Source organism: Stegostoma tigrinum, chromosome 8 (assembly GCF_030684315.1).
Source record: "Stegostoma tigrinum isolate sSteTig4 chromosome 8, sSteTig4.hap1, whole genome shotgun sequence".
Lineage (NCBI taxonomy): Eukaryota > Metazoa > Chordata > Chondrichthyes > Orectolobiformes > Stegostomatidae > Stegostoma > Stegostoma tigrinum.
This window is the reverse complement of record NC_081361.1, coordinates 86,619,356-86,638,351: the sequence shown is the minus strand read 5'-3', so window position 1 is coordinate 86,638,351 and position 18,996 is coordinate 86,619,356. Positions and strand designations below refer to the sequence as shown.

Here is an 18,996-nt window from a genome sequence, read left to right as displayed (position 1 = left end):
ATGTTAAAAACCTGATGAAACAAAGAATTTGCCCAGTGGGCCTTCAACCTTTTCAGATCAATATTGAGAATCAAGAAAAATTGGCTGGACAGTCTTCTGTTCCCAGCTGTGGAACATTGTTCTGGCACCCAAGAATTTATCAGTTGAAAATAAGGTGCAAATCACTTCTTACAGTAACTTTCTGTATTTGTTTCTTTGAAGGATATAGGAAAATAGAGATGATGCTATAAAATATTGACAACTTAACTCATGTTTCGAAATACAATAAAATACTGTTAACAATCAGCAACAAAACAGCTGTATTATAATATATGCCCCATTATAGTTTTACAATTGAGCTTAATCCAAATTGTATTGAAGGCAGGTAACAACCTATTCCTGATCAATAGGCCCTGTAAGAATCCTGTGTCCCTATGAAAATGTAATTTAAATAGTATCATCCAGGGTGTTCAGATGGTTCAAACCCACTGTGTTGACCTTGCCAAACTAAATTCTTCAGATAAATCCAGTAAACAATTCTGTGAATTTCTCTTGTATTCTATATTTGTTTCCAACTCTTAAAAGGCTGATCTGCCAACTGAATCCATTTAGTAAGTCTTTTGCATCTCAGCTATGCAACCAATGGATATTCCATATTCCATTCTAACCATTAACCAAATCATTGTAGAAGACTTGATCTGTTTTCTGTTGAATTGTAACAATGATTTCCATAAATATGGTAGGAGAAGGAGTCAAGGGTCTGGTCCTGTTGAAGACCAGTTGGTCCTGTTTATCTCAAGAGGGTTGGAATATAAAAGCAGCGATGTGCTTCTGAGGCACTTTAAAGCTCTAGTTAGGCCCCATTTAGAATGTGTCCAATTTTGGGCCCCACACTTCAGGAAGGACATACTAGCCCTGGAGTGTATCCAGCAGAGATTCACATGGATGATCCCTGGAATGGTAGGTTTAACGTACGATGAACGGCTAAGGATCCTGGGATTGTACTCATTGGGGTTTAGAAGGTTGAGGGGAGATCTAATAGAAACTTACAAGATAATGTATGGCTTAGAAGGGGTGGGCGCTAGGAAGTTGTTTCCATTAGGCGGGGAGACTAGGACCCGTGGGCACAGCCTTAAAATTAGAGGGGGTAAATTTAGAACGGAAATGAGACGACATTTCTTCAGCCAGTGTGTGGCTGGCTTGTGGAATTCGTTGCCACGGAGTGCAGCGGAGCCCGGGACGTTAGATGCCTTCAAGGCAGAGATCGACAAATTCTTGATCTCACAAGGAATCGAGGCCTACAGGGAGAGTGCAGGGAAGTGGAGTTGAAATACCCATCAGCCATGATTTAAATGGCAGAGTGGACTTGATGGGCCGAATGGCCTTACTTCCACTCCTATGTCTTATGGTCTAAGATTAGTGCCTTTTTTAAAATTAAAAAAGCTCGTTGATAAGTGGACCTGCATGTATTGGATGGAGAGCCTGGAATTCCAGAACTGTAGCTTTGAAGATTGAAAAATTAAGGTCCTATTGGCATTTCACCAAATTGACAGTGTTTTTGCACAAAAAGAAAGAAATGGACTTGATCCTTATGCTCCATCTAGCAGCCCTAGTCATAGTTGAAAGGGACATAAAATTGCTTAATGGTGAAAGACCTAAGTAAGAAAAGGCCTACATTCCCTTGAAAATCCTGGTAGGTATGCGATAGTAGAAACCAAAAGAACTGCAGATGCTGTAAATCAGGATCAAAAACAGAGTTGCTGGAAAAGCTCAGCAGGTCTGGCAGCATCTGTGAAGGGGGGGGACAAAATGTTAATATTTTGGGTTCAGTGACCCTTCCTCGGAACAGTTCTGAGGAAGGATCATCAGACACAAATGTTAACTCTGTTGTTTTCCTTCAGAGATGCTGCCAGACCTGTTCAGCTTTTCCAGCAACTTTTGGTTTAGTTCCTGAGGTATGTGATAGTGTTTAGCAGAACTGTTGACTAATTAGAGCAAATATTCTCCTTCAATTAGTTTAAAATAGATTAGCTAGATATGTTTTCTAAAGAAAAAAAGTTCATGGGACGTGGGAATCGCTGGCTAGGCCAGCATTTATTGCCAGTCCCAAATTGCCCAGAGGGCAGTTAGTCAGTCTTATTGCTGTGGGTCTGGAGTTACAAGTAGATCAGACCAGGTGAGGTTGGTGGTTTATTTGCCAAAGGAAAATCATGATCCAGATGGATTTTTCTGACGATCAACTGTGATTTCATGGTCATCATTTTTATTGAAGTCAAACTTCACCATCTGCCACGGTGGGATTTGAACGCAGGTTCCCAAAACGTTATCTGGGCCTCTAGACTAATATTCTGGTGATAATTATCAATGCCTCTACAAGGAAAACCAACTTTCTGAAGAGATTTCCAGTTGTTAATAATCTAAAGCACATTCTCCTCTTCACCCCTGCCCTTTCCTGGTGGTACAGGCATCAAGGCATTTGTAAATATTTCCTGTGTATTCTGATTTTTTTTCTCTCCAGTAAAAGCATCCAGTTGGAAATACTTTGTGTAGTACTTAACCAATCACTGCTTTCAACCATCTGTCAAAGTATCTATATCAACATTAGAAACCTTAAAGCTTAAATTTTTTTGTACCGCTGCCAAACTAGCATACGTGAGAATAAAAATACTGGATCTTTATTTAAATGCCAAAAAGTACTCCATGTATACTGTCGCACTTGGTTTTGTTCTGTTTCTACTTAAAGATGTTTTGCAACAAAAGGGTGAGTTTTGTTTGATAATGACAATGATATTGATGCCAGAACTGGACATGTTTTGCCCTCAGCAATTTAGTATATAGTTAAGTTGTATTGTCTTTTCAGCTGCTCTTGACAAAGGTGATGATAGAAAACTCAGCAAAAGACCAACTTTGACAAGCTCACAGGTGAGATGTCCACTTAATGTTGTACTTATCAGTAAAGCTGCTTTTTTTTTTGTATTGTTTGAATGTACACTTTCTAAGTTGGTCCTGAGATTACAATAACAAGTACATTTTTAATTTAAAATATAAAGGATTTAGTTTAGAACAATAACTGTATTCCAAATGTATAAATTCAATTTATAAAAATGTGCTCTTCTGGAAAAATAAATATGCAAATAGTGTAAGACTTTTAAGGCAAGCTATACTTTAAATTTTCATCTCTTCACAGCAAAAGAAACGTCCTTTACTTGACCCTTCTCCATTTGATGTGGTAGAGCAAGTGTGTAGAAAGGGAAAAGTGCCGTCCATAAATACAGTTGGACCTAATAGTCAATTGACTGCTGCTTCAAAAATGAAGTCTGAAAGTTCAGTGCATGCAACAAACGGACGACTGTCAGCTGGTGCTTTGAGGAAAAGTGAAGCAAAAGGAAAGGATGCGAAAAAAGCAAATGACAAAATACCAAAAAATGGGAAAGCCAATGAGAAAGGTACTGTGACAAAGATGAACACTCCTGCAAAAGCTAGACAGGAATCCAAGACAAAAGCTGAGAGCACTGTCAGTAAGATGAAAGTATGTGCTGACAGTCTGGCATGTCAGACAGTTTCTACAGTGAGCAACAAAGACATCACTGGACAGGATGGCAAAGCAAACACAGGTGGTCGACCCAAAATATGTCTCAGCTCTTCCAGCATTCAAGCAAAACAAGGGAAACTGTCAAAGAAAATCGTCCAAGCACAATCAGAATTGTCGCAGACAGAGAGAAATGGGAACAAGCGTCACTCTGACAAGCCCGAACTTTTGAGCAAGGATGGTGCTGGAGGTACAAGTGGATATGTTAGATTACAAGAGGGTAATGAGATGGACGAAATAAACTATCGTGATAAGAAAATGGCATTTGTCATTAGTCCTACTGAAACTGCAGCACAGGAGCCTGCAAAGAGCTCAGTTGGCCAGAAATCAGCAGGTTTGTTCCTGGTATAATAAGTTATTGTGTCTATCTTCCCTATTTCTTTTCCACAAGTGCGTTGCTAGAATTCAAGATGTTAGAACCTCATCTGTTGCGAACTGTATTGGCTGCATCCTCTGAAAAGTACGCAAGTGGGATATCCCCCGTTCACTGCTTTATTTTTATTTTTTATTTCCTCCTGCACACTCCTCCCCAATCCCTCACAAAGTCTCTCACTCCAGCTGCTTCCTTCAAGAGTGTTGTGCAAAAATATGGAGAGTTGGAGCATTTACTACTTTTGAATTCATTCAAGGGATGGGGGCATTGCTGGCTAGACCAGCATTCATTGCTGGTTCCTAACTGATCTCTGGGCTGTGGTCTGGAGTTACATTTAGTGCAGACCAGGTAAGGATGACAGATTTCCTTCCCTGAAGGACATTGTTGAACCAGATGGGTTTTTCCAACAATTAGCAATGGATTCATGGTTATCATTAGACTCTTAATCCCGGATTTTTCTATAAATTCAAATTCCACCATCTCTGCTATGGCAGGATTCAAACCCAGGTCTCTGGATGAACAGTCCAGTGATAATACCAGTAGGCCAAGGCCTCTCCTTAACTTCAGTTCTCGTTTTAAAAAATCCAAGGCCACTATTTATTTCTATTCCCTTTCACAAGATCAGGAGCCAAAGTACTTGATGGTGCTGACATTTGCAGCATGTTGGGATAGCAAGTCATCAGGTTTACCAGTGAGATTCTTTCTTCCTACAAGTACCACACATTTCTCCATCTGCCTTTGTAAAAATGTTTGCTAGTTAAAATCTTATCAGTGATAATGGGAACTGCAGATGATGGAGAATCCAAGATAACAAAGTGTGGAGCTGGATGAACACAGCAGGCCAAGCAGCATCTCGGGAGCTCCTGAGATGCTGCTTGGCCTGCTGTGTTCATGCAGCTCCACACTTTGTTATCTTGCTAGTTAAAATCTGGTGGTTTCGGTTTTTTTTCCACGATAATCTTTTCTAGCATGGTATCTATGTTCTACAAATAAGTTTGATAATTCGAGAAAGTCCACATCTAACTATGACGATTTATTTTACTGCTTTGTAGTTAGGTCAGCAAGTGTCACCAAAGCTGCAAAGACTCCTCCAACTGCATCAATGAAAACTGGTAGACCACTTTCTAATAGGTGAGCAGTTTTTTTTTAATGAGTGCAAATTAGTACTTCATTCCTTTCTCTCTTCCCCCATTTAATTGTATTGTTGTGATCTTGGAAGGTAGTTTTAATAAGTTATTGCTGTAAAGAAAATTGTAGCAGTTAATGGCATTATGGTTTTAGGAATCTTAGATGCTTTGAACCAAGTGTTACATCATAAGAACCGGCCAATAAAGCTGCATTGGTCAGACCATATTGAATGCTACTGGAAAACAGAATTAAATGATTACAGCATGCTAGCTGTAAAGATTAAAACAAAAGTCATTCTGGGAACCCTGCAGCCATATGGTATCAATGTGGACTTCACCAGTTTCAAAATCTCCCCTTCCCCCACTGCATCCCTAAACCAGCCCAGTTCATCCCCTCCCCCCACTGCACCACACAACCAGCCCAGCTCTTCCCCCCCACCCACTGCATCCCAAAACCAGTCCAACCTGTCTCTGCCTCCCTAACCGGTTCTTCCTCTCACCCATCCCTTCCTCCCACCCCAAGCCGCACCCCCAGCTACCTACTAACCTCATCCCACCTCCTTGACCTGTCCGTCTTCCCTGGACTGACCTATCCCCTCCCTACCTCCCCACCTACACCCTCTCCACCTATCTTCTTTACTCTCCATCTTCGGTCCGCCTCCCCTTCTCTCCCTATTTATTCCAGTTCCCTCCCCCCATCCCCCTCTCTGATGAAGGGTCTAGGCCCGAAACGTCAGCTTTTGTGCTCCTGAGATGCTGCTTGGCCTGCTGTGTTCATCCAGCCTCACATTTTATTATCTCATTCTACAGATATTGGTTTATAGATGGGCAATAAATTCTGTCCTAGTCAGCAGCGCTCGCGTTCCATGAATGTTGTTTTAAAATGAGAAATGATCTTTGCATACCTAGATTTGATCTAAATTTTTTTGTAGACATGATGTTCTTTGGTCAAAAGAATAATATCAATTCAGCAATGTTTAGACAACCACGGCTTTCATTCTGCAGTAAAAGTAAATTCCCACCTTTTTAACTGATGTTACATTTGTCATTGTAAACTGACTTAGGTCATCAGAGAGGTCCGATATATGTTATGGTATCAGTTAAAAGTTGGCTCATTTAGCCAAAACGACTGGTTCTTTTTATACTGTAAATATTTTTTACACACTTTTTTATGTCTATCCTGAGGCAAATATTGACAATGCTAAGTGCAAACCGGATCAGGTTTGCAGTTCTCCGTGTTAAACCATATAGTCACTAGAGTTATCTGCAGCCCAATGACTGCAGCGGCTCAAGAGGGCAGCTCACGACCAATGTCCCCAGGGCACGTAGGGATGGGTAGTAAATGCTGGCCTAGCCAGTGACGGCCACATCTCATGAATGAACATTCAAAGTAGCTGTATTTCATTGATTGTAATGGATTGCTGCCTTTTATTATAGTGTCCTGTCAAAGACCTATAACTGAATATGGAATTATCTCCACTGTGCCTCTCTTTTGATAGTGTGCCAAATAAACAGAGAGCACAAAATAGAGATGAAGCGTTGTCCCAGGCTCATATGAAGAAAACATGGAATAGCAGCAGCAACTCATCTATTCAGCACAGACCAAGGAGTGCATCTGGGGCAGCTAAAGCTAAAGGTATGACTAATACCCCTTAGACATCTTTGTTTCATTATTGCTAGCAGCAATTTCAAAATGTTGTGTGCCTGTCATGGCTTCTGTGGTGCCAACTTGATTATTAACTCATAAATTACTGATGAATGCTTCAAAATTGCAAGAGCTAGAATATCAGAGCAGGGATGTATTGCGGAGGCTGTGTAAGGCTCTGGTCAGACTGCTTCCAGTATTCCAAATGCAGTTTTTGACCCCCATATCTAAAGAAGGATTTGCTGGCTTTGGAGGGGTTCCAGACGCGGTTCATAAGATTGATCCTGGGAGTGAAGGGCTTGTCATGTGATGAGGGATTGAGGACTCTGGGGTATACTGATGAAGGGGGATCTGATTTGAAACTTGAGGCCTGGATATAGTAGATGTGGAGAAGATCTTTTCCTCTAGTAAGAGAGACTAGGACCCGAGGGCACAGCCTCTGAGTGAAGGGATAACCCTTTAGAATTGCGATTGAGGAGGAATTCCTTAAGCTAGAGGGTGGTTAATCTATGGAATTCATTGCAGCAGAAGGCTGTGGAGGCAAAGTCATTTAGTGTACTTAAGACAGAAATAGGTCCTTGATTGGTAAGGGGATCAAAGGTTACAGTAAGAAGGCAGGAGAATGGCATTGAAATGCCAATCAGCGACATTCAAATGGCATAATTCTGCTACCATATCTTAACGGAAATGAATAAAACACTTCATATAGAAAGTGGAGGAGACCAAACAAACATGGGCCAATTAGCTTAATGTCTGTTATTGGGAAAATGTTAGAGTCTGTTATAAAGACTGTAATAGAGCACTTATAAATATACAATATGATCAAGAATATCTCTTCTAGGCTCTCTCCTTCATGAAATTGTGCCTGACACATTTTACTAGAATTCTTGAAGAGGTAACAAACAGGCTAGATAAAGGAAAAAAGTGGATTTAATATATTTGAACCTTCAGAAAGCCATACCTGTGGGTGTCACAATAGGTGGAAAGTCAAGTGTTGAAGTTGACAGTCTGCAGAGATATATAGACAGGTTAAGTGAGTGGGCAAAACTTTCCCTTTGGATTACAATTTGGGGAAATGGGAGGTCATGCACTTTTGGCAGGAAGAATAGAGGATGTGTGAATATTATTCAAATTGAGAACTACTACTACAGAGAACAGAGGGATTTGGGCATACTCATCTGTTAATCATGAAAAGCTAGCAACCAAGTTCATCAGGTAATAGGAAAGGCAAATTGAATATTTGCCTTACTTTCAAAGGAATGGAGTATAACACTAAGGAGCTTCTGCCAAGACTGTATAAAGCACTAGTCATACCATAACTCAAATGCTGTGTACAGTTTTGGGCCACTTATCTAAGAAAAAGTGTACTGGTGTTCTAAAGGGTTATCCCTTCATTCAGAGGCTGTGCCCTCGGGTCCTGGTCTCTCTCACTAGAGAAAAGATCTTCTCCACATCTTCTATATCCAGGCCTCTCAAGTTTCAAATCAGATCCAGGCTGATATGTCATACAGAAGAATGAGAGGCATCTTTATTGAAACATACATGATTTTTAAAGAAACTGACATGATAAATTTGGAAAGGTTGTTTCCTTTTGTGGAACAGTCTGATACCAGAGGGCATAAGCTCAGAATAAAGGCTTGCATATTTAAGACCAGGGTGAGGAGGAATTTCTTGAGGATTATGAAGCTGTGGAATTCAGGAGCTGTTGAGATTATAATCACTAAATATATTCAAGGTTGAGAGAGACTGTTTGTTTGCTTTTAATCGGTAAGGGAATTGAGGGTTATTGGAAAAAGGCAACGACCTGTAAAGTTGGGGATTATCAGATCAGCCATGATCTCCTTGAATGACAGAGCAGAATCAATGGGGTAAATAGCCTATTTCTGCTCTTGTCTTACGGTTTTGCCTCTGTTTTGAAACAGAAACTTTGGTAAAAGGTTTAACTCTGTTTTGATTAATGTCATTGCCTCATTTGTTGCCTCGCTAACTCAACTGCAACATTCAATCTGGTGAAGTAAATGGGCAATAGATAACATGGTCCTGAGGCCTCCTACTACACTCTGAGAAGGGAATGCATCTTCAGGCTGACCTTAAGGCTCTAGATTCTCAAAGATTCAACTGCTGAATAAAGACATTTTTTCCCCATTTGTCTCCAGTCAGTGATTCCTCAACTTGAGACTTTGACTCTTAAGTTTTAGACTTTACAGCCAAACAAACAGCTTCTTGGTAACTAATTCTTATCAGAGAATTCTATATATTTCAATGTGATCTGCTGTCATTCTTGAAAACTCCAAAGAATATAAGTCCACTCTACTAGCTCCTAGCTCCACTTGGGAGTGTTTGTTGCACTGCATCTAAGGTAAGTAAAACCTTGCTGTTGTGCTCCAGTTTCCTTACATTAGCAGTACAGGTGCTGTCAGGTCCCTAAGCTCCTGCTATATCTGCATGTTAACTTTGTGACTTGTATATCAAGACATCCAAATTTCTGTGTACTAACATTTATCAGTCTAAGTTATTAAATAATGACTTCCTGTTTGCTAATGGTAGCAAACTACTTCATCAGAGTTTTTCTCCATTTAGAAATGTGTAACATTGTGTTTTTAATGTGGGCTATGGTAAATTTTGCTCATCCAGTGCTTTCAAACTACAGCAGTTTTCTCTGGAGAAATTCCAATGAATTAATAATCCTGATTTAAATGCAGTTTTTATTTTCTTTTAATGTTTAATATCTTTTGGCAAGAATACACAAGCCAATAAAAACATTCTTCCGTGCTGTGTAAATTTCCCTTTAAAATTTGGTGAGTACTTTTCTCTCTAATACTTTTTGATTTAATTGTGGACCAAGTGCAGGGCATTACACTGCACAAGATTGAAAGCTCTGATGCCATTCTTGGGCTGCACTGAGTTGTCGATCTGTTACAATTTTCCTCAGTATTTGGTGCTGAGAAGGAAAAGATTATTGGCTTTGATTGTGATATGACCCATGAAACCAAAAACTAGGTGTACAAGATCGTATCTACACCAAGTGAGAACCATTAGTCAGTGGTAAAGCCACTGAGCAGTAATCTGGAGCCCCAGGCTAATGTTCTGGTGACGTGGTTTTGAATTCTGTAAAATCTGGAATTGAAAAAGCATGCCTAATGGCAGTCAAACGTGGATTATTATGAAAGCCCATCATGTTCACTAATACCCTTTTCAGGGAAGGAAATATGTTGTCTTTATCAGGTCTGGCATACATGTGATTCCAAGCCCTCAACAATGTGGTTGACTCTTGACTGCCTTCAGAATTGGCCTAGTTGGCCAGTCAGTTCAAGGACAACTTAGGGACGGGCAACAAATAATAGTCTTGTTAGCAATTTGTATATCGCATATAAGAATAAAGACATTTGACTTGAGTTTAGATGTATAATTTTGATAAAACTGCCTTCAGCATTTGATTTGAGGTAACTAAGAATTGCTTGTTCTTTTGGATCATTGGCCCCTAAGGACCCTGTGTCCTGATTCCTGAAATGGACGTCCCTTTTTCAAAAGGGCAATGGAAATAGAAGTAAATCTAAAGAATTGAATGTCAACGGTAGCAAGAATCAGAGACTACTTCGATGTCTAGTTTTATGATTTAAACAATTGGTTTTGTTTCAATTAAATTTCAGTCCAAAAGAGTTAAGTGCCCTTGAGAAATGCTATTAACTCTCACTGGAAGTATAACATCAATTTTCAGATGACACCAAATTTGTTGGGTGGGCAGGGTAGTCAAAAAGAGTAGAACTATGACAAAATATAGGATGGCACTGAAACACCTGTAGATTAGGCATTTATTCTCTGAGCAAGTATGAACTTGGACAATTTTTGTAGGAGGATCGGAGGGTACAGGTACACATGTCACTAAAACCAGGGCAGGTTACAAAGTCCTTAAAACAAAAACAGTGTGGGTATTAATCCCTGCTAAAAGGGTTCTAAAAGCGAAGTGCTAATCTTGATTGAACCTTGGTTAGAACATATTTGGCTACCATAACCAGAGAACTCTGTTATAGAAACCTGTAATAAATTGGAAATAGCTGGAGAAACTCAGCAGAGCTGGCAGCATCTGTGGGGAGAAATCAGAGTTAATGTTTCAGGTCCAATATACTTTCTTCAGGAAGATTCTGAAGAAAAGTCACTGGACCAGAAACTTTAACTCTAATTTCTATCCTTTGATTATGCCAGATCTGCTGAGTTTCTCCAGCTATTTCTGTTTTTGTTTCAGATTTCCAGTGCCCATAGTACTTTAGCTTTTTTTTTAATATAACAGGTTGTGTCTGTGGGAGACTTTCAAGAGTGTGATATTGAGAATTCAGAGGTATTCTGTTCCTGTTAGAATGAAAAGTAAGGCAGCTGAGATTAGGGAACAATGGATGAATAAAGATTTTGGGGTTCTAGCCAAGAATTTTTAAAAATTGCATATTAGAAAAGGACAACTGGGATCAATTGAATCTGAATATAGTGTGTGCAGGGGCATTCTTCAGAGCGAAATCAGGAAGACAAAGAGAGAGCCTTCACAGATGAGATTAAGGATAACCCAGAGAAATTCTACAAGTACATTAAGAGCAAAAGAACAACTAGAGAGAAAGTAGGGCCCCTGAAAGGTCAATGAAGTTGTCTTTCTGTTGAACCTCAGGAAATGGGACAGTTATTAAATGAATATTTCATCTCAGTTTTTAACTGAGAAAAATGAAATGGAGGCTAAGAGGTCAGAAACAAGTAGATATTTTGAAAACCGCTCTCTTTACAAAAGAGAAAATGCTGGAGGTCTTAAACATAAAAGTTGATTTAAAATCTCTGGGATCTGATGAAGCGTTTCCCACAACTTCTTGGGATGTTACACAGGAAATTGCAGGGCGCTTAGCAGAAATATCTGTATCATCTATAACCAAAGGTGTGGTACCAAAGGACTGGAGGGTGGGTAATGTTATGCATTTATTTAAGGCTATAAAGAGAAGCATGTGAGCTTGACATCGGTGATGGGTAGGTTATTGAAGATGATTCTGAATGATAGTATTTACATGCATTTGGAGAGGCAAGGGATAGTAATCAGCATGGGAAATTGTATGTCTCAAACTTGATTGACTTTTTGTTTTGAGGATGTAACCAAAAAGGTTGTGGGCAGAGCAGTAAACGTTGTTTACTTGGACTTTAGTAAAGCCTCTAATAAGGTTCTATATGGTAAACTAATTAGTAAAGTTAAAGCACATCAGATTCAGGGTAAGCTTGCCAATTGGATACAAAATCGGCTTTACAGTGGGAGACAGTGGTGGTGGAGGGTTGTTTTTTTGGATGGTTTATGACCAGTTATGTTCCACAGGGATTGGTACTGGGTTCACTTTCTTTGTTTGTCATTTACATAAACAATTTAGATGAGAAATTAGGAGGCACGGTTAGTAAGTTTATGGTCAAGGCCAAAATTGGTGGTGTGTAGTGGACAGTGAAAAAGGTTATCTGAGCCTACAAGGAGATCTTGATCCAGTTGTGTCAATGGACTGAGGAATGGCAGATGGAGATTAGTTTGGATAAATGTGAGAGATTGTGTTTTGGTAAAACAAACAAGGGCGGGACTTATAAATGATTGGGTCTTGGGTAATGTTGTAGTTCGGAGAGACCTAGGGTTTAAGGTATATAATTCATTTGAAATCTGCGTCACAGGTAAACAGGGTGAAAGCATCTACCATGCTTGCCTTCATTGCTCAAACTTTTGAGTAGAAGAGTAGGGACTGTAAAATTGAGTTTGTACAGGATGTTGGTGGGGTCTCTTCTGGAGTTCTTTGTGCAGTTCTGGTTGCTCTTTTATAGGAAGGATATTACTAAAACAGGAGTGTGTTCAGAAAAGATTTACCAGGATGTTGCTGGGAATGGTTGGTTTGAGCTATAAAAACAGGCTGGGACTTTTTTTGCTGGATTGTACGAGATTGAAGAATGGCCTTATAAAGGTTTATAAAATCATAAGGGTCCTACGTGAGGTGAATAACAACAATCTTTTCCCTAGGGTACGGGAGTTCAAAACTAGGAGAAAGATTTGAAAGGGTCACAAGGGGCAACCTTTTTTACACAGTGGTTAGTGTTGAATCTCCTACCAGCGGAATTGGTGGATGCAGTTAGTTACAATACTTAAAAGACATCCAAGTACATAAGTAGGAAGGATCTGGAGGGATAGGAGCCAAATGCAGGCAGATGGGACTAGTTTAGTTTGGGAACATTGGCTTGGACTAGTTGGACTGCTGTATGACTGCTGAACCCCAGTGGAGCAGCAGAAAAACATCTGAACTGAATTTAAATGAAATGTTGAAGAGATTAACAAACAAATTTCTGAAAAAGGGTCTAGGCTTGAAACGTCAGCTTTCCTGCTCCTTTGCTGCTTGGCCTGCTGTGTTCACCCAGCTCTACACCTTTATTATCTCAGATTCTCCAGCATCTGCTGTTCTTACTACCCCTTAACAAACACAAAATTTTGTTTAAAAAAATTATATTTGAATTTTTAAACAGATCTGTTTTAAAAATAGACAAACAGGAGGCTGGAAGACATGGCAGGCCAGGCAGCATCTGGAGGAAAAAAGCAGTCAATGTTTTGAGTATTACCCTTCAGGAGTGGATGTGGATGCAGGGGAAAGGGGTGGAGGCACGATGGTGGTGACAGGTGGGCACTGGTGGTAGGTACAACCTGGTTGGTCAATGGGATGGATGAATCCAGTTGGTGGCTGGAAGAGATGGTCAGAAGATGGAATGGGAGGCTGGAGATGGGGCTGGAAAAGGAAGTGAGGGATGGGTGGCAAGGTTATTTGAAATTGGAGAACTGAGAGTCCTCTGGGCTGTAGGATACCCAGGCAGAAGATAAGGTGATGTTCCTCAAATTTGTATTCCGAGTCGTGGCGACACTGGAGGCGGCCAAGTATGGAAGGGAATGGCCTGTGCGGACAAGGGGGACTCTATCCTTATTATGTCTTGGAACAGGAGAGTGGTGGTTAAGAGCAGTGGAGCAGGGAATGGAAGAGGTGTGGTGGAGGGCTGCCTGGATGACAGGAGGGGCAAGAACATTGTTTGAAAAAAAAGCATCCCACTCCTTAGTTTGTGCCACAATCCTAACCAACCACTCCAACCTGCCTCGTACCTTCCACGTAACTGTAAAAGTTGCAACACCTGTCCACATACCACCTCCCTCACCTCCATTCAGGACCCAAAATTGCCCTTAAAAGAGAGAGAGAGCTTCACCTGCATCTCCTGCAACTTAGTCTGTTACATCTGGTGCTCCCAATGTGGTCTTCTGTCAGTGAGACCAAACGTAGACTAGGTGACCATTTCACCAAGCATCTCCACCTGATCTGTAACAGTCAACCTAACATCCCGATCACTACCCATTTCCACTCCCTGCCCCACTCCTACTCCGACATGTCCATCCTCTGCCTACTCCGGTGCTGCAGTGACTCAGAACACCTTTATCTTCGGCATGCACACCCAACAGCCCTGAGAACTCAACATTAAGTTCTTCAATTTCAAATAAGTTGCCTTTCCAGCCCCACCTCTTCCCTTCCACCTTCCAATCCTCCCTTCTAGCCACTAACCGGATTCATTCCTCCCAACGGCCAGGAAGGTCGTACCTACCATCGATGTGCACCTACCACCATTCCACCACCTCCCACCACCCCCTACCTCATTTTTATCTACAGCTCCCCTACCTCCACATCCAGCCCTGAAGAAGGGTATACCCAAAACTTTGACAGCTCCTTTCCTCCAGATGCTGTCTGGCCTGCCATTTGTCTCCCTTGAATTCCACATTAGCAGTTTTTTGTCCCTAGCCTATTTTAAAAAGAAAATAGCTTTATTGCACTAATTCATTTAGTCTGGGTTTAAAAAAAAAACTGAGCATGCACAGTTGAACTTACATTTGGTATCAACAGAAATGTCTTACATCAAAGAAAGCGGTAAAATCAAGAAAACCACTCTGCCTCTCCTGCCTTTCGTAATCTTCAAGGTTTCTGAAAGGCCTTGCATCAGTCAGAATAACCTTAACCCTTCCTGATTATGATAAAACAACTGCAGTCTCTTTCCATTATGAAAATTCTCCTGACCTAGAAAGCAATAAGAATGCGGACCTCGGTCTCAAGTAGCTGGCAATCTTGAACACTTTAAAAGGAAGCTACGTAATCACGTGAAGGAGGAATGGAGTTAAAGCCTGTCATGATGGGGTTTGATGGTGGATATGAGGAGGCTTGAGGGGAGCACAAATGCTGTCCATGGTTTCTGTACTGAACATGCTTTGATGTTGTAAATTACATGAAATAATTCACAGGATCAGAGTCAGTGTACTAAAATTAAAATTCATAGTGACCTTTTGCATCTAAGTTTACTGAATATGCAATTGGTGCTACTTTTATGGTGTACCCTAAGGTATTTTTCATTATTCATATTACAGTTACTTGAATCGTTTCAGAATTATGAGATTTTGTACAGTTTTTGATTTTACTCTTTTATTGTTCTAGATCCAAAAGGAGGAACAGTGGGTTTTGAAAAAACCGACCCTATTTCAAGCGATGCTTCAAAACAGCCTACCAAAGTTCCAAACTGTGAAGAAATAATGGCTAATGAAGTCCTAACAAAGGCTAATAATTCTAAACCAGTAAAAGCAGCTGCCCTCTCCACAATAAAGACAAATACAAGGAAAATGACGCTACTTGGTGCCACAAGTCCACGGACACCTATTAATTCCAGTAAGGTTGCACTCAAAGAGAAAAGTGCATCTCTACCCAATGTTAGAAAGCCATCGACTAAATTGCTTCCAGTGACAACCAAAGCAAGTTCCAGCCTAAAAAGATCTGCCTCTAGTTGTCATGACAAGGTGGCTCCAAATTCTCCGTCCCATGACATGAAAAGTGGAACAGAGATAAGTGATCAAACGGGACCAAATAATTGGTCACTGCTCTGCCAGAATGTAGAAATACCAACTGCCTTACAAGATAGCAGCTTGGCGCAAGGAGACCACATTTTGACATGTGAACATTCACAACAAATCATTACCTCCATCAACCTATCTAACCATGTTAAAAAAGTAAATCATTGTATATCAGAAAAAGTACAGACAGCTTTAGATATGACTTCTGCAGCTAATTCTGAAGCTCATACAATACAAAAGCCATCTAAAGACATTGAACTGAAGACTGAATATTATAAAGCTCAAGATCATTCTTCACCTGCAAATAAAGAATCCCAAAGAACTGAATCTTCTGAACCAAAGCTATTGATTTTTAATGGCTGTGAGAAAACAAAGGAAGTTCCTCTTCAAAGAGAGTCTCATTTTGCTGAAGAAATTAAAGCTGGCCATCCTGTTAAAGGTGGGGATCATGAAGAATGGTCTCTTCTAAAAAAAGGCATATTTGAACTAAACAATACAATTTTCACTCACTCATTTGACCAAACCAGTGATGCTGCAAAATCTAGCTTAAAACGAGATGAAAAACCAGTTCTGTCCGATTCGCCTAAAGAAGTAGTTGAGTCAGGAATCCCAGAAAATCATGAACATTCAGAAACTCAACTAGTGGAATCTTGGAACTTGGGCACAGAAGTCTACCCAGCATCAGATGCATCTTTCCCAAAGCAAAGCCCAGACACAGACACTGGAAGTGCAACAACATCATCTGATGACATAAAACCTAATTCAGAAGATTATGATGCTGGAGGTTCCCAGGACGATGATGGATCAAATGAGAGAGGCATTTCCAAGTGCAGTACAGTTGTATGCCATGATTTCCTTGGGAGAAGTAGCAGTGATACCAGCACGCCTGAAGAGCTTAAGGAATATGACAGTGGATTAAGAGTAGAAGTAAAAGTGAAAGTTTTGGAGCCACATGGGATGACAAGAGGTGCTAATACAAGAGAATCACTAATTAATCACTGTCCAAAAATATCTCCAGGCATTAAAGCAGTGGAAAGAGGAAGTGAAGAAAATGGTGTGCCTGATGGTGATAAATTAGATCCTCCCTCAGATCTTTTGTCGTCTTGTGAAGTGACTGAAGAAGATAAGTCAGAAATTGAGAATGCAGAGGAAATTTTCCCTTCTGCTGCTGCTGCTCCTCCACCTCCACCTCCACCCCCTCCTGACCAGGGTATTTACCATTTTCAGGGCATTGACAACCTGGCTTTTGAAGACATTACAGAAAATGAGACTGACGTAACAAACTTTTCTTCAGCTGCAAATTTTAAACGTTCTGTTCTGCTGTCTGTGGATGAATGTGAGGAGTTGGGTTCTGACGAAGGAGAAGCTGGAAGTCCTCTTGCCTGCTCTTTTGATTCTCTTACTCCCTCGGATGTATTTGATGGTGGTTCCCATGACAGTGGTCATCAACATTATGGCAGAACTTATTACTCGCGGTACTCACTGGAAATTGATGATGATTTTTTGGTGTGTAGCCACCTTCAAGAGAAGGCCAAAAAACAAACAAAGGAGCCCAGTGCTGCTTCACCTGCAGATGAAACGAACATGGTAGCTAATGATGCACTACTACAGGTTGTTTCAACGGAAATAGAAGAGACAAAACAAGTAGGTATTGAACCTGCTGCACCCCATCAATGCAATGAACCTCTTAATGGAGGAGAAAATAAGCATGAAGGCAGTGACCGGATGGAAGGTAATATGCTTGAAAACCAATCTGACGATAACATGCAGCCTGAAAAAAATAACATGCAGCCTGAAAAAAATAACATGCAGCCTGAAAAAAATAACATGCAGCCTGAAAAAAATAACATGCAGCCTGCACGTGATGGCGGTGGTGGTGACAGTAGACCTCAAGAAAGACCGTGCCATTTGCATCTCTGCCAGAAAGGACATTCTGGTGTACACAGTGATGACGTTGCTACAAATGAGCATTTAGCTAACATGGAAAAAGAGCATGGGCAAGCTTACTACTCCACAATCAATGAGCAAACTAATAATACTTTGCCAACAGGTAATGTATATTGTAACTAACCTTTGATATCAACAGAAACCACTTGGTCTCAAGACGGCACTCAATCTTCTGTCAAATTGCCAAAATGTAGAGCAGTAACAGTAAGACCACATCACTTTAGTTTGTGGAACTGTTGGAATGTAGTTTTCAAGGTACAAAGAGTAGGAGGAGTACCCCCTGTATTGTTTAAATGTGAACATGTACACTTCTTCCAGTAATTGTTAGCATGAATACTATGGGAATTTAGTTAATTCATATTTAATTACACTTTCTTGAAAGAGACGAGAACCTGCACTTCAGATCTTCTGGCCATTTTTTATGTATGACATTAAAGATCATTAAGCCAAAACCCTGTATTTTATATGTGTAATATTGTTTAATGTATTAAAACAGATGTTGGTAAGTCTGCCTTGGAGATGTGTTGCATGTTGAACTTACGGAAGTAGGCATGCAAGATCAAGCTAACGTGGTCCTTCAAGCAGTTGGAATGCCAAAGTATTAGATTTTAGGAGTTAGTTGCAAAGATTGATTTGCAAGTGTGTTTTCACACTTGTCAAACATGTTAATGGTTTGGTCTCTGGGCATTGAAAAAATGTCACTTTTGCCAATTGAAGAGTGAACCTAAACTACATTTGCACTGAAATGTTAATAGCAGTATTGTATACAGTTCTGTAAATCAAAATTAATTAGATTGAGGTAACTATCCAACAAAATGTATTATGAATACTGTATGTTTTGTCCAGGATGTAATTAAAATTTTGTGCTCGTGTTCCTAATAAGTTAAAGTCTGCCAAATGTATTTCAATGATTGTTTAATTATTGGCTCTCTGGTTGCTTAGCAATGACAATTAAGGATTTTTGCTGAGGTTTCTTCCGCTTGATGAATGGTTGATCTTTTAACTGGTTTACTAACTTAATAAACTGCATCAGATTTTCTTGACCTCCTTTACTTAATTTTAAAAAAAAATTACCATCTGTAGCACTGTACGGAACAACAAATCAGATCAAGCAGTTACACAAAACATTAGCTCATGGCCTGTAACATCTGCAGTTAGAATGACAATTGAGGTTTAAACCACTTTAAATCCAGAAATTAATTTTTTTTATCAATTAATTGGGGCTAAATCATGAGGACGCTTTTAAAATTTATCCTTGACCTGTAAATGTTCCACAAGTCATTTGAAGTAACGTAAGGGCCATGGACATGGGGACCTAGTGCAGCTCCTCATCTTGATGTACCTTGCTATCCTAGGACCTGAAAGGTTACAGCATTATCAATAAATTACATAATGTCCATTTTAATGGAATCAGATGCTCCA

The 18,996-nt window shown here is 40.2% G+C and overlaps 1 protein-coding gene across 6 annotated transcripts in view; it reads left to right on the top strand.

Annotated features, from left to right (window-relative positions):
- The window catches only part of btbd8 (BTB domain containing 8), a 94,521-nt gene that overhangs the window by 70,976 nt on the left and 4,549 nt on the right, over window positions 1-18,996 (top strand). For all 6 annotated transcript variants that reach the window (XM_048539153.2, XM_048539156.2, XM_048539152.2 and 3 more), the window contains 5 exons: window positions 2,840-2,901; window positions 3,167-3,902; window positions 4,994-5,072; window positions 6,568-6,704; window positions 15,218-17,677. In XM_048539153.2, the coding sequence (XP_048395110.2) occupies window positions 2,840-2,901; window positions 3,167-3,902; window positions 4,994-5,072; window positions 6,568-6,704; window positions 15,218-17,677 (3,474 nt within the window). The remainder of the gene's footprint in view (window positions 1-2,839; window positions 2,902-3,166; window positions 3,903-4,993; window positions 5,073-6,567; window positions 6,705-15,217; window positions 17,678-18,996) is intronic.